Source organism: Lycorma delicatula, chromosome 2 (genome assembly GCF_047948215.1).
Source record: "Lycorma delicatula isolate Av1 chromosome 2, ASM4794821v1, whole genome shotgun sequence".
Lineage (NCBI taxonomy): Eukaryota > Metazoa > Arthropoda > Insecta > Hemiptera > Fulgoridae > Lycorma > Lycorma delicatula.
Genome location: NC_134456.1, coordinates 66263523 through 66280614, shown reverse-complemented (window position 1 = coordinate 66280614; position 17092 = coordinate 66263523). Strand labels below are relative to the sequence as shown.

Sequence of the window (17092 nt, the reverse complement as noted above, 5' to 3'; positions counted from 1 at the left end):
GATTGAGATGTCATACGCCCTCATAAATCAAGGGACGTCTCCGTGATGCGGACAAAGTCGCCCAAGGATTTTCACGTCAGTACAATTAGTAATAAATTTAGCGGGAGCTCTTCAATGTAACATAATTTTTAACCCGATTGCGCCTTCTCATGTCGTCCTTTCTTTATCGCATCGCTCTCTCTTTTTATCTTCTTCGCTAACCAATGTAAACACAGGATTCAGATCGTGTAAGTTGTTACGTTTCACGCGACCAGGGGAGGGGGAATTATCCCAAATGATGCACGAACCTCGATGATACCAGTGAGGTAATCGTGTGTGAGAGACCGCGTGTTCTGTATAAAAGCTGTAGGGTCACAACCAACAGCATCCATTCTGGCGCACCCTGCTCAATCTGGACAATCGACAGCAATGAAGGTAATATACCCTCTAATATCGTATAATAGTATAAAACATTTGAAAAATACGTTATTCCTTATAAAAAGAAAATGTATACAATGTTAAGAAAATCTAATTGGAAATCTGTAAGTCTTTTCACATTAACATTATTTTCTTCATAAAAATAAAATTTTTAAAGATACAATTTTATTCATTAAAATTAAAATAGTATTTGAATTTAATAATAGAAATATAAAAAAAAACTACAGTACAAAATACAACTGTAAATATAGAATTTACAGGAAAATCTACAATTTTTTTAAAAAGTTTTAAACCTTTTTGGAAATATATATATAAAATTATTTGAAAATAGTTAAATAATTTTTTTGAATTTAAAAAAAAATAATTATATATTTTTAATGAATTAAAATTAAAAATTATATTTAAAGAAATATCTCTTAGTAAATATAATACTAATGTTATTATTATTAACATATAAAAGTTAATTCTGAACTTAATTATTTAAAATTTTAAAAATAGGTTAATTTTATTAAAAGTACTTAAATAATGAATCGTGTTTATCTATATTTATAAGGTATTATGATTAAAACAATTATACTTTTCTTCTCATTTTATAAAATATTCAACTTATGTTTAATCTAAACTTCATGTTAAACATAAACTTTTCTTCTAAGTTAGTCTTAATGAGTAAGCAACAGGTTATTATTTTTTTATTAATTAAATACTTTAAAAACAAACTTAAGTACCAAAGTACACTAAACCTTTTAATCCATTTAAACTTTTTTTAACTTCAAAATAAATAAAAAATAATTTTATTGTTAAAACCAAAGAAAAATTTATAAAAAATACGTATGATTCCAGAATTATAAGATTATTGAAATTATTAACTTTGCTTTAAACTTTTTAAATACAAAAAACAATTCTTAAAATATAAAACGTATAAAAAAAAGGTTAAAATATAGGACAATAATGAGTACTGAGAAAATTTACAAAAAAAAAAAAAAAATAAAATAATTATAAATACTCATTTTTCCTTAAATTATATTTCTGTGTTTAAGTAAACGACAATCTTAATAATTTAAGGAAACGAAATGTAATCTTTAACAATTCAAGATTACTCAAAAAATAATAATTAGAGGAAATAGAAAAAACTTTTTTCAATTCTAAAAATTTTATTTTTTTAATTAAGAACAGCGTATAATTAATTCTGGAGTGAGATAATTAATTCTGGAGTGAGATAATTATTTAAAGAAGGAAATAATTGGTTAAGTTTATGCTGATAAATTTACACAATATTATCTTAAATAAGTTTGCTTAAATTGCACGTGTTCCCTTATAGCTAATTGTTTACCTACTCTTTTATTTATCTAATTACTTTGTAAATAAGTTAGTAGTTTTTTTTATGCAAGAGTTATGTACACATTTTAGTGAATGATAAGAAGCATAGAAATTTTTTATATGAACTATCGTTTGTATTTGGCAGACTACAAGATAATATATGTAAATGTAATGTTTCTTTTCTCGTTAATTTCTTGTACAGCTATTTCTTAAATTGATGTAATATATATATGACGATATTGAGAAAATCGTCGTTACAAATTTTTTTATGCAAAATCATACATGAATGAGCTTTAATGTTTCTTGCTTAATTAAGGTGACTTAATTTTTAAAATAACCAAATAATGAATACAGTTACAAACATTTTTTTTTAATATTTCATCAAATAACAATAAAAATTAAATAAACGTAGCATAATAACTAGCGTACGATAAGGTCTTATTTTGCTAATTCATTTTTTCTTAATTCCCGAATATATTAATTTTTTTTTAAATATTTTTAACGTAACATTATGTGCTCAAATAATTTCTATTTATGCCACCTACATAATGATCTTTTTTTCTTTTTTTTTATTACATTCACATAATTGTTTAACTTTTACTTCGTATAGTTATTATTTTTATGTATTAATAAATAGGTGTTTCTTTATAAATTGTGTACTTTATGATGGTGCACTGATCATGATTTTCCAGTTTCCCTTGGTCCGTTCATACAAATGTTAGTTGGGGTGCTCCTTTTTTTATCCATACAGTAGAGCGCATTTACAGATTTGAATAAAATAAAATGATTTATTAAAAACGTTTATAAAAATAAAATATAAAAACTATAATAAAATATAAAAAAACCATTCAGCTAAAAACCAAATATACTACTTTTTGTTTAATGAAGTCAAGATTTATCTTTACGAAGTTATACACTTTTATAAAAATATTCAAATGTTTCATATTTTTTAAATTTAGAACACCAATATTTGTTGTTTAATTAGCAGCATAGTTTCGATTTTTTCTCATACTTCAAACACAAATTCGAATTCATACCCATAAAAATCTTTTATGTATGTAACTAAACTATAGTTCCGTGTACAATATAAGAGTATAAAATTCTACTTTGTAATAGAAGAAACTTCCACTAAGTTAAAAAAGTTTATGTAATAAATTATTAATCGAAAATAAAATAATTAAAAATAAAGTGAAGAGCGAAGTGGCTTCCCGCTTCACTCTTCACTCTTCCTAGTGAGCCTGGCGTCATGTTATTGTGGGATACTGTTATTCACGAGAACGGCTATGCCTGTTCAAAAATTACTTACATCTTATCATGTCAAGTCGCTACAATTCTTATGGTTTTGGCACTTAAAATAAATACGTTTACAGCATTATCGAAATAAGATTTGAAAGCACAACTGCTATTTTTAAGGTATGCAACCATTTCACGTTAATATTGTGTATCAACGGTATTCGTAACCTCAAAGAGAACAGCCCACCATTTACATGTAAAATAAAAATGAATTCTATAGATTTTTTTGGTAACTATTTTTCAAAAATGAATTTGTTTTTATGTGCTGAATATAACAGTTAAACTCGTTTAAAAAATGTAAAACATTAACCAAAATATTAAACATTTTTTTTAAATTTATCTTAATGTTGTTGAATTTATATAATTGTCTGAAATTGAATTTTTTACTTTTTTATTTGAAATTTTATAAAATTTCTTGTATAAATCAAATCAAAAGAATAAAGATTTACGGTTAAAACATAATTACATACAGAATTTTACTGATTATAATAAAGTTTACTTATATTTTCAGATTTAAAGGTATAAAACTATAAATGTTGGCTTACATTACAGTTTATAATATTGAATAAATTTTGAAAGTTATTTACTTTCACGGATTATGCAATTCATAAAAACTAAATATTTCCATTAAACTTTGAAGATAATTTCTTACTAGCAGAAAAGACAATAAAGTTCAGTGTTTGTTACTATATGACTTGTAAAATTATCACTTAACATGTAATGATATTTATTTTTCCCACTCGCAGATACGTGATAAAAATGATATAAAGGTTTTTTATATTTATTACAAAAGTAACTAAATATTTTGTAAAGTAATTTATTTTTAGATATAGCATAATCTAGTACTTCAATTATTAACAGAATATTTTTAAAGCATATTTATCGTTCATTTAGATAATCATGTTTAATTAATTTTTCAAAATTATGTTTATATTTTTAAAAATAATTCTTTTTATTAAAAAAGAAGTTTTCCCTAAAATTTGGTTGCAAGAATATATCGTTTTGAGTAATAAACTTTTTTTTTTATTAAGTACAATGGCATATAAAGAAATTTTTCAATAAGGCTAGAAGAAATTATTTAAATCAAATTTAAAAAAAACTTAATTCAAATTTTTAAAACAAATGAAACATGACAAATTTAATTATTAGGTTATGGTAGTAGAATTATACTAATATCACATATACATTCATTAAGTTTTAAAATAAAAATTCACGAAAAATAAAAGATAATAGTGAAGTATTACAAAAATAAAAAGTATCCCTAGAAAATTACTGTTTTTTAAATGTTAATTTTAAAACTTTATAAAAAGATTCGCTTAGTGTATTTAAAATTTTTTTTATACAACTTCAAAAAATATTTACTGCTGGTGTAGTTTTCTTCTTTGCTATTAATTTTTATAAAACTGATAAAAGAAAAATCAAACTTTCCAAGTACGATGAAACGTAAAATTTTTGTGTTATATAAAATTTCTAATATCCAAGCTATATTAATGTGAAAAGATATTTCTTCATCTACGGTGTAGAAAAACATATTTAATCATCTTATGTAACTAAAAATGGTTTTTTAATCGCCTAAAAGTGTATTATGAGAAAAAATTAACCGTCGGATCTTCGTTTTCTTTTAAAAACCTAGAACGCTAATAATAATAGTTTTTTTTTCTTTAATATAAGTCGTTTAAGAAAGACTGTAAATGAATCTTTACGATCAAGTGTTGGGGTATAAGAATTTCTTAGGTTACAACCCCGACTAAATAAGTTTTTAATCAAAATTTCTAAGAGAAAGTAAACACTAATTTTAGGTATTCTGAAATATCACGTAAAAATAAATTAAGAGAATAATAGCTTGGAACATTTTCTGCACCATTAAGTAGAATGCATTTCATTCAGTTAAAATTGTTTCTGGTGCCCATTTAACTAAATGTTTCCAGTGACCAAAAACTATTAAATAATTTAGTACTGAATTTTAAAGTTATCAGTTAAATGTTAAAAGTTATCTACTCGCAAGTAAAACAATACACGTATTTAAATACACCAATTCAAATTTCTCTATCGTTTCTAAAACTGTTTTATAGTTCTTTAGCTACCTATGTTAAAGATGCTTTAATTTTATTTTGCAGTTACTGATTATCGTCTCTTTGGCCGCCATGGCGGTGGCGCGCCCAGAACCTCCAGTATATTTACCACCTACCGGATCTTCTGGTCCTTCCAGCACTTATGGAGCTCCAGGCGCCAACGGTAACGGTTTTGGAAACGGTGGGCCTTCATCAACCTACGGAGCACCAGGAAGTGGCAGAAACGGAAACGGTGGATCACCATCGTCGACATACGGTGCACCTGGAGCCAACGGTAACGGTTTTGGAGCTGGAGGCGGCAACGGTTACCCGTCAGGAGGCCCTTCATCCACTTACGGAGCCCCAGGTGCCAACGGAAACGGTGGTCCTTCTTCAACATATGGAGTTCCAGGAGCAAACGGTAACGGTGGTGCAAACGGTCTTTCTTCAACTTATGGCGCTCCAGGTGCAAACGGCAATGGTCTTTCTTCAACTTATGGCGCTCCAGGAGCGAACGGAAATGGTGGTGCAAACGGTCTTTCTTCAACATATGGTGCCCCAGGAGCTAACGGTAATGGACTTTCATCGACATATGGTGCTCCAGGTGCAAACGGAAACGGTCTTTCTTCAACTTACGGTGCTCCAGGAGCTAACGGTAACGGTCTTTCATCTACATACGGTGCTCCGGGTGCTAATGGCAATGGTCTTTCATCTACATACGGTGCTCCGGGTGCTAATGGCAATGGTCTTTCGTCAACTTATGGTGCTCCAGGAGCTAATGGTGGTGCAAATGGTCTTTCTTCAACTTATGGTGCTCCAGGAGCTAATGGTGGTGCAAATGGTCTTTCTTCAACTTACGGTGCTCCAGGAGCTAATGGTGGTGCAAATGGTCTTTCTTCAACTTACGGTGCTCCAGGAGCTAACGGTAACGGTCTTTCATCTACATATGGTGCTCCAGGTGCTAACGGCAATGGTCTTTCATCAACTTATGGTGCTCCAGGAGCTAATGGTAACGGTCTTTCTTCAACTTATGGTGCTCCAGGTGCTAACGGCAACGGTGGTGCAAACGGTCTTTCTTCTACATATGGCGCCCCAGGAGCTAACGGTAACGGATTTGGAGCTGGTGGTCCTTCTTCAACTTATGGAGCTCCAGGTGGAAATGGTGGACGTAATGGAGGTTATGGATCCGGCGGTAACGGTGGTTATGGAGGAGAGGATGACGGTCCAGTAAGTTTAATTATTAACTTATTATGTATTTAACAAAGAATAGAATCATTGCACATTAGTACACTTCACTTTTCCAACATTTTAAAAGTATTGCTTACATTACTAGATTTAGGCGAATGCAAAATGTATATATATTATTATGATTAAACGTAACGAAAATAATTTACCAAAGGAAAATTAGCACGTAATACAACTGCGTTTTGTCTAATCAATACAGTTGATATTTCTTATGCTAAAATGCGAATTATAAATAAAATGGTGAATAAAATCTTTAATACTTGTGTTTTTATCTAAAAAAAAACCTACTGTACTGTAGGTATTAAAAGGATGTAAAATATCTATTTATATCTAATCAAAATGAAATACATAATGTATCCATATGTATGCGGGTTTATTACCTTTACCATTACACGCAACAGTAGCAGGCAACTAAATTTGAGAATTCAATTAATAAATATATCGAGATTTTCTTTTAAATTTATATTCTTAGCAAATAATCAAACAGATGATTTTATTTTAAGGAGGAATGTTTACACGGGTAACTTATCCAAAGAATAATAATTGACTCTTTAGAGTTTTATTGATATATTCAGTCAGAAAATATTCTGTAAAATAATAAATGTTAAATGACAATCATCTATTTTCATACGTTAGTTAAATACAAGTAAAACTACCTTAAATATTAGAGAATAACAATTTTCTTTGTGTACATAAGATTAAAGGAATAGCGAGCGTTCGCTATTAATCTTTTTAACAGAAAATGCATTTAAAATAACCCATTCATTTTTTGTTATTTCAGTCTGAACCAGCTAAATACGAATTCAGCTACGAAGTGAACGATCCCCCATCAGGAAATTTCTTCGGACACCGTGAATCCCGAGATGGTGATTATACTCAAGGATCCTACAACGTTGTACTTCCCGACGGGCGTAAACAGATTGTCGATTACGAAGCAGATAGAGGTGGTTACAAACCAACTATTCGTTATGAAGAAGGTGCTGGACCAGGAGGTGCAGGTGGTTTAGGAGGAGCTGGAGGTCTTGGAGGAGTTGGTGCCGGTGGTTTCGGAGGAAACGGAGGAGCTAATGGATACGCTTCTGGTGGACCTAACGGAAATGGAAACGGTGGATATGCATCTGATGGCCCTAACGGAAACGGTGGAGCTAATGGATATGCTGCAGGTGGACCAAGCGGAAACGGCGCTAACGGTTATGCATCCGGAGGACCAAACGGAGGAGCCAACGGATACGCCTCTGGTGGACCAAACGGAGGAGCCAACGGATACGCCTCTGGTGGACCAAACGGAGGAGCCAACGGATACGCCTCTGGTGGACCAAACGGAGGAGCCAACGGATACTCCTCTGGTGGACCAAACGGTGGAGCTAATGGATACGCTTCTGGTGGGCCTAATGGAAACGGTGCCGGGGGTTATCCTTCTGGTGGACCAAATGGAGGAGCTAATGGATACGCTTCCGGTGGACCAAATGGCAACGGTGCTGGTGGGTATGCTGCCGGTGGGCCTAACGGAAACGGTGGAGCCAACGGTTATGCTTCCGGTGGACCTAATGGAAACGGTGGTGCTAATGGCTATCCTTCAGGTGGTCCTGGAAACGGTAACGGAGGTTTGGGTGAAGATGGGTACAGATATTAAAACACGAATGAAAAATAGCAATAAAATAGGATATAAGCAGTCAGCTGTACATAAATTACTGCCATGTATTGCACAACTTGCGACTTATTATTAAGCCAGTCAAATTTTAGAAGGTTAAGGTATAGAATAAGATATAATTAATTAAACGTTGCTGTAAATATTACTGTAGTGTTACTTAACGAAAGTATTCACGATATCATTTATATGACGTTTAAAGTTACCACATTCTTTGTTTTCTAAAGTCGAATAATACATTCATTTTTTATGAATGTTAGGTTACCATTATTACAAATAATTAGTGTGTTTTTAGAGAATCGTTTTTAGTGATTTGTAAATAATTTATTGATTTATATTTTATCATCGAGCGAATATGTGTCTTTTGTCTTTTAGATAGCTAGAAAGTGTTCGGTGTTTATTTATTTTTTATTTAACTTAAAATAAGTTTATTTATATTTTTTTATAATTATTATTAGAGTAGAAATACCGAAGTGCCAAACTTAATTTAATACATATCAATAAAAATATCCGGTAATCGCATGAGTAAAAATAGTATCAAAAATAATTAAAACATGACATTAGAAATAAACAACAGATTTTATTAATATAACTTACGCTAATATAATTAAACAAAAAATTGTAACTGTGTACTTTAACTGCTGTATCTTAATAATCATAAATAAAGCAAACTTATTTTTTTGAAAATAACATTTCGACTATTAATTATCCCTTCACGTAACATGGTTTTTTATTCCACTACTCCATCTATTTTTTTTTTTTTAAATTAATGTTAGGAAATCAAATCGTTACCAAATTAAAATTTTAATCACATTGGTAAAATTTAAGTACAATATCTGTATTGTATTTAATTTTGGAGATCTATACACATAGATCCATGAAATATGAATATCTGTATACACAGATCCCCGAAATATATCTATATATTTCGCTGGTTTGAAAAGCGTTTCCTAAAACTTCAGATAAATGTTCATTATAATTAGGTAAAATAATTTATTTAGTTTATCCAGCAATTGTCAAGAGTATCGTAACTTTTCCATGATTTCCCATTTGGAAAAAAATTATGGTGTTTTTGGAAAAAAAATTGGAAACTGAGACTAAGATTATGTATTTAAACTTAACTTTGTATACCAGTGAAACAGTATAAACAAATATTATAAAAAACGTAACAAGATCAAATTCAAAAAAAGAAAGAGAGAAAGTACCTAAAAAAAATTTTTTTTTCATATTATATATATACACACACCATATATATTATACACACCAATAAAATATCTAATAACGTAGAAGAAAAATTTATTAAAAGAAAAATTCCTTAGACCTGTTTGTATTTTCTTATTTATAACCAATGTATACACAGTATGTATATTCCCAATGTGAAATACGAATTTGAGAATAATTTTCAATTTTACTAATCTTTTTATAGCTTCTTTGCAGGCTCTTCTGTGATTTTGCGAAGCGATTTGGTGACGATTTTCATGAAGTCTTCACATCACTTAAAATAAAAAGAGGTTATGTTTTACTTTAATAAGCGAAACACAATACATTACCCCCCCAAACATATTATGTTTACAAAGTATAAAATTTATAAAAATTCAAAAATTTATTTTTAATAAAGTTCAACAAACTTACATCTGTCAACTTACAGCATAAAATTAAAATTATAACGAAACTTTAGAAATCTGCAAAAGATCACAAGGATACAATATAGACTCATGATTAAAAATGAATGAAATTCCATTTCTTAATAACTGTTCAGAGATAAATTTAAAACGTGTTTAAGCAAAATAGTTGATAATGCACTATTCATTTCCTCGAATTAAAGATAAATTTATTAATCATGATAAGCATAGTATGAAAACCTTTCCTAGTTAATGATTTAGTGTTTTTAAACATAAACAATTGATTTAAACATGTATTTTAGCTAAAACCTTATCTAAAATATGGTTATACTATAAATTTATTGCTTTGTAAATATATATTATTTATATATTTCAATATTAAATTGTAAAATTAGTACAAAGTAATGTTGTGTATTCATATCCCCATATTTTTATTTTATTTTAAGAAATTATGTGCATGTCAACAGATTTTTCTTTATATTTGTTAACTGAAACCAAATTTACGTTAGTTATTCATTTACATCGTGTTTGGTTTTTAATTTACTATATAATTTTGGCTAATGTAACCACATTTTGGGTAAGTATTGTCGACTATATAATTACAGTTTTACCTACCTTATTTCCTTTTTAATCATACTTTCTGGTAAAAATGTATTAGGAAGAAAATTATAAATTGAAAGCATAATCTTAAATTTTTATAATATAGTTATAATTTAAATAATTTTAATTAAAATTTGAATAGAATAGCATAATTCGCGAAAAATAAAAGAAGATACATTAATTTATATATATTAATTAAATTTTAAAATAAATAAATTAATTAAACAATTTTTAATAATTTTTTCCATAAGTGGAATATTTAACAATATTTTGTTATTATTTATGCCATATTACAGGAAAAATTGTTCATCTAACTAGCATTAAAAAAATATTAATTGAAACTGTTTTTCAAGTGAAAATCTTGTGAATAAATTGGATGATTTATTTCAATTAACTTAATTTTTGGTATATGAGGAGAAAAAATATGCAAAACAGCTGTATTTTACCAAAATTACATACAACTAATTAATCAAATGCTTTAAATTTATATTTTCCTAAAATTATTTTGTAATGTCGGTGATACATTGATCGGTTTTAAAAATTTTTGAAAATAGCTGATATCCATTGTTTACTTGTAACGTAGTGCGTTTTTTGTTGACTTTTATGTAGTTAATCAATATGTATAGTGGTGTTATTTTAATAATTCTTCGCAAATTATTCTAACCTAAGAAAATATCACGTAGAAATCCATGCGCTGAATATTATTTTGATAATGTCAAAATAAATTTTGTCCATAAGATAATTTAAGAATAAATTTTGCTTTGTTAAAACAAACAAAAAACAAAATTTAGAACAATTTAAAAACTGTAAAATTTAACATCATAAACCATTCAGCTTTATACGTATATCACATTGACTACACATAATACTTAGCCTAGACAGTTTTTTTTTAACTGTTGATTATATTGTATTTTTATTTGTTATAGAATATACAATAAAAGCATAGTTTTATTAGCATGTTAAACGTAATATTTTATATTACAACTAATTTGATTATCAAAAAAGTAGAAAACATGCAAATAATAATAATAATTAAAGGTAAGAATAATTAATTTAATTAATTTTCTACTTAAATTAAATAGTCAGTAGAATCTTTCAAGCAGTACACTAGTATTTAATTAAGTTAATAATAAAAATTAAGTTAATTTTATTGCAACTGTAAATCCATCAGCAAAATATTATTAATCCACAATATCTGAGTAAAAATATTAAATAAGACTTCGTATATAACAAAATACTTTAAAATGGTGATCGATTAACTTCAAAAATTAACGACTAATTTAAGATAAACTAATAAAAATTAGTTAAAAAATACATTAATTTTCATAACTCAAACATAATTTATAGTTCTTAAAATATTACAAATCCATATACAAAAAAACGTATTCCACATGAAAGTATTACTCAACTTATACAAACAAGTTAGTTTAATTAATTAATTTAAAAAGAAGGAATTTTAAAATAAAAAGGAGAAGAAGGCTATATAATACATAGCCTTCATTAATTTATTTTAATAAATTATTAAACACCTGCCCTGTTATAATTTAATTCGTTCATTTAAAAAAAGATTTTGTTAAAAGAATTGCATAAGAAGTTAATGAATGCAAAATGACCTAGAATTCCAATTAAATGAAACAAAAATCAATATAATCATTAAATAAAATTTTTAAAAAGGAAAGAAAATAAATAATAACATCAGTGAAAAGAAACGCGAAGGGATTTATCTATAAGGTGAGCAATAAAAAAAGAGTAATAATAATAATTTATATTAGAGTATTGAATGAGTATGCGATTGACAAACGGTAACGACTGGAAGAAGAAAAAGAAGTACAGCGGTGAATCACGAACGCGGCCTCGCGACGTCCTTGGAACAGTTTTTACGCTTCAGCTGATCGTGTCTTCTTCAGTAGATCTTCCTGAGAAAAGCGTTACCACGACCTTACTCCCTGAATGTAGTAATCATATTTCACATAACACTATAAACAGTGTAAGTATTCTTGTGGACCCAATCCACGGACCGCGTACGTAAAACACCCACACCGTTTACCACCAGCATTAAAATTAAAATCACAAGTACTAATAAAGTAATTAATTTCCTTACCCCTATTACATTATATTCTCATCAAGTAAAAATATATACTCGTAAAATATTAATGTAATAACCAAATAAATTTTTATATGTATATCACATAATTAATATATCATGTATTAAATAAAAGTAGTGTGTATAAGACATTGCGATTGATCAGAAAAAGTACATTAATTTTTTGCTTTGCGCTATCTCTCCCAACTCCTTATTTTGGCTTTGACCTAAGATGGCCTTTGACCTAAGAAGCACCATTCAGAGTTACTTTTCATGTTAGTAATGATGTTTTACTGTACGGCCAGTTCCTGTGGTGAACTCAATGAAAGTGTTATTACTACGGGACTGAATGTTTTCTGCACTTTTGTAAGCTTAAGATGTTGGTGTGTGACAATATATTCAGTTCAGTGAAGAAAGAAATTGCGAAACTCCAACCATCAAGTAGAAGAGCAAAGCAGCTACGCCACATTTAAGGTTGATTTGTGATTTATGTCTGCACGCCTACATCTGTTGCATTTATGACGCTTAATATTCATCACGAATTACACAATGAAAGCTTTATGTATATAAATATAGGTGATTTATTTAAATTTGAAAATATTTTATCTAGTTTATAACAAACTTTAGGTATCAATCTTGTCCAAATAAAAAACAATAAATTAGAAAGGAATTAAAAGAGACACAGCCGAAAAAAAAATAAATTTATTTATTTTAATTTGTCATTATGATAGAAGTGATATATTAACAAAATAAATTTACTGATAAACCACATGATGGAACGATACCATATCTGTTTTTCATATAATAGACCCCTGTTCGTAACTCGAACCAGCTTGTCATATATCACAACGGAAAAAGTATATTACATATTCTTAAAATAAGCCTTCAAACATAATCTGAATTAATTTTTAATTCAACAGATTGAGAGCTTCAGCCTCTCAATCTGTTGAATTAATCATTAACTACAATTTTTTTAAAAATAATATAATCTGCTTTTAACATAAATATTGCAATCTTATTTATAAAACCCTCACTTGTATAGCCTTATTGCAAATCTGAAGATATTTCTTTATACATCCGTTACGGCCAATCTGTATGGCAAATTTAAACTTTATATTTCATTGGAAAGTATCCTTTACGATGCACTCAGAAGACATATGAAAGAGGAAGTGGTAATTATGTAGAGACTTAGGTGTATATTAATAGTAATATGTAGTGAGAATAATTTATTTCAGAAAAATAATATTTTACTAATAAAGGAATAAATTGGTCCCATGTAATAAAATTTTACACATTGTTTAATTTATTTCTCTCAACAGCATAACAATTGTCGTAATTAAACACACACAGCATACTCATAATGGTAATAACGATATTTATACATTATACAGAAAGCAAATCTTATAATAACATGAGTTCTGAAAAAAAAAATAGGCAACGTTTATCTGTTATCAGTTTAACTCTGAGTACAACAAATTAAAGGTAAAAATAAATACATATTTATTGTGTTAAAAGAATAATAAATAGTAATACTGCTAAGACTAAAAAATTCCTACTAAATTCTTTTCGTAGGAAAGGTGATTAAAATAAAATATATTTTCTTTAATATATTATTGCTTTATAATATTATATTGCTTTAAGTCTTTGTTGAAAAAGTATTTATGAGATGTCGGTTTACAAACATAAACTTGTTCGTGATGAACAAGATAATGAAAACTCCTATGAAACAATGTTCCGAAATTCTTTTAATATCAATGAACTTCAAGCGTACATAAAAATTAATCTTTCTAGTCTAGATTAGGTACCAAATCAGCGCCAAGGATATGATTCATCATTCACAATATCCACAGTGACAGAAAAAAATTTTTTTTTACATGCTTCTGGGGCATTTAAAAAGCCTTTTTCATTAATCTACTTCGAACATATGTTCGACTAACAGGTAGCTTGGCTCTCGGTGTAGCATCGTCAGGCATTGCTGTGACGCTCCTCGCTGGTGGTAGGACAGCTCATTCAAAAATTTCCGTTAAATGTACCATGTGGTCAAGAGTCAGTTTACTCTACACTTAAAATGGTTCTCTTGGTAAAATTTTACAAGATTCAAAACTTATTGTATGGGAAAAATGCACCATGATTAATCGAGCTCATCTTGAAACGATTGACCGTACTCTCAGAAACCTTAGGTAATGTTGATGGGAGGCATGACAATGAATATAATTAAGTGTACAATATTATATTTTCACTTCACCTATCTTTAATTGAAATATTTGAACAACCTAAAATAAGTTACGTGTTGTCAAACTCCACTCAATAGAAAGCAATCCAACAAACCTGCTCAAAGTTGCATCATATTATAATGTTTTTCCATGGTATCGAATGCAAAAGAATCTGACAGAATCGAATCGAATCTATATTTGAAAAAATTTAAATCGACTTATTATATTTGTAAACTAGCTTTACCAGCGCTACATGGTTACTTGCGTTTACCTTCGAGGTCAGGGAATATTTAGCAGATCAGGGCTCGCTTCACTCGTCCAGTCATTCCTGTCTAACTTAACCTGGATCCCACTATGTTGTGAGAATAATAATGATAAATAAAAATTAAAGCCTGAACAATTTATAACAACTATCTGTGTATTGTAATTTTTTCAGAGCAACAGTTTGGTCAGTACACGACCAGAAACGTTTGAGTGATCTGAAGAATGCCGGTTTCAAAATAGTCGGCCTCCATTTTTAAAATATTAGTTATAGCTAGTTACCCGTCCTTCGTATGGATAAAAATGTATTTTCCCCGGTTTTTAGCGTTACCCGACAAACACCATTAGCAGATGGCCGTACTTCGTTTCTCATTTATTTATTTTTTATTTTTTATTTTGTTTTTCAGTCAAGTAACCGGAGGCAGGGAGCAGCCAGTGTTGTTTGGTCAAACAAACAAACAACACAGTCACAGCACTGGCTGTGTTGTTTGAGCCGCAGCGCCGTACACCAACGCACCCTTTAAAAAATCGAAATTCAAAAAAAGTCCGCAAACGGCTTTTAGATATTTTCTCTTGAGTATTTGAAGATCAAATCTAGTGAATATCTTATTTAGTATAGTTAAAAATAAGGAAAATTTTAAATCATAGTTCAACATTTTTTACCTTTCTTCACCTCTTTGAACGTCGAATTTAGAGAAATCTGGAAATTTTTTTTAGGTATTCACATGAAGATTACACACACCAAAAATGAAGTCTATATTACAGAGAAAAAAAATTAAATTTCATTGTTGCTCAATTTTAAAACCTTTAACTTTGAATTTAAAAAAAAAATCTTTTAATATGTTATGTTTTTCTTACACCGTAAAAAGAACGGGAATATAGATTTCATAAATTTATTTTCAGTAGGTTTTGCTGGACGTTGATTGAGAATCACAGCATGTTGTTTTAACACACACACACACACACACACATATATATATATATATATATATAGAGAGAGAGAGAGAGAGAGAGAGAGAGAGAGAGAGAGAATGAGTGAGAAAATAAAAATTGGGTTTTAATAAAAATAAATTTAATATAATTCTAATCCCTTTCGTTCTGAAAAATTTCAAATATTAACAAAAGGAAAAAATTAAAACAAATATGAACTGTAAAAATACCAAAAATAACTGTAGTAACTTTAAATTATAGCAGTTAGATATTTTTTTAGATTTTATTGAACGCTTTCTCATTACCTTCGAACACGGTCAATCTTGATTTTTTTTAATTGTAAACTCATCTCCTTTTATAATCCTATGCATAAAATCCAAACTTAAACAATCTATGCGGTGGTGAGTTAATAATATTAATAAAATCGTTATTCTATTTTTATAATAAAATTTGCTATTTTATTTTTGGATTTTACATCTTGTTTTTTTTTTAAATATGGGTTCCTTGTGTGTTCTGCTTTTTACTTCCTTGCAAGTAAAGGAAGTATTGTGATCGCGAAAATTTTGGTTTTCAGATTTCAACAGAAATATCCATTTTGACCACCCCTGAATCCATTTTGACTAGTTTCGTTCGTATGTATGTATCTCGCATAACTCAAAAACGATTAGCCGAAATTATGTTCAAATTTTGGATTTAGGACTGTTGTAACATCTATTTGTGCAACTCCCCTTTTTATAAACATCAACTGAACCAAAAATGACCAAAAAGCCCAAAATCAAAAAAAAAATTATTTTGGACTTTTTCTTAACTGCATAAAAGCCCTTATTGAGAAACTTTCAACGATATATCATAAGATATACTTTTTCATTGGTTACAGAATTATGGCCAAATTAAATTTTAATTAATGAAATATTTGGATCTTCGGGAAAGGCACATCCGTTCGAATCAAAACTTCATCTCTTTTTTTTATTTAACTATATGGATTTATTAATAATTATTTACCTCTTATTGTAAAAAAAATCTTAAGATGAATAATTCAATTATAACAACAAAAAAAGTATGAAAAAATAACAGAAGTTTTTAATGAAATAAAATTTTATGTACTTTTCATTTCAAAAAATGTGTAAATTCAGTTTAATAGGCGAACAAGAAAGTCATGTGTTGTCCACATCAGTTTTTTTCACTTAGAAACTTAGGGGCATCTTAGCGACTTGAAAATGTAGCTAAAATGTGTTGTCATTAAGAGCAAACCTGTATGCAAAATTTCAGAGCGAATGGATAAGCTTAAGTGCTTCAAAATTCGACTGAAAGGTTCCGTACCAGAATCCATAGTCCATCTCACATACATAGTCAAAGAGCGAGTGTGTGTGTACTTGCAATTTAGTAGGTGTACGAGTAAGTCATGTGGTGTC

General features: G+C 28.8%; 1 protein-coding gene across 1 annotated transcript; it reads left to right on the top strand.

Moving 5' to 3' along the window:
- Positions 1 to 387: 387 nt before the first annotated feature.
- LOC142318886 (uncharacterized) lies at positions 388 to 8632 on the top strand. Its single transcript, XM_075355508.1, has 3 exons — positions 388 to 414; positions 5145 to 6305; positions 7105 to 8632. Exons 1-3 carry the CDS (start codon positions 409 to 411, stop codon positions 7954 to 7956), a joined length of 2019 nt encoding a protein of 672 aa, XP_075211623.1. The 5' UTR covers positions 388 to 408; the 3' UTR covers positions 7957 to 8632.
- The last annotated feature ends 8460 nt before the right edge of the window (positions 8633 to 17092 follow it).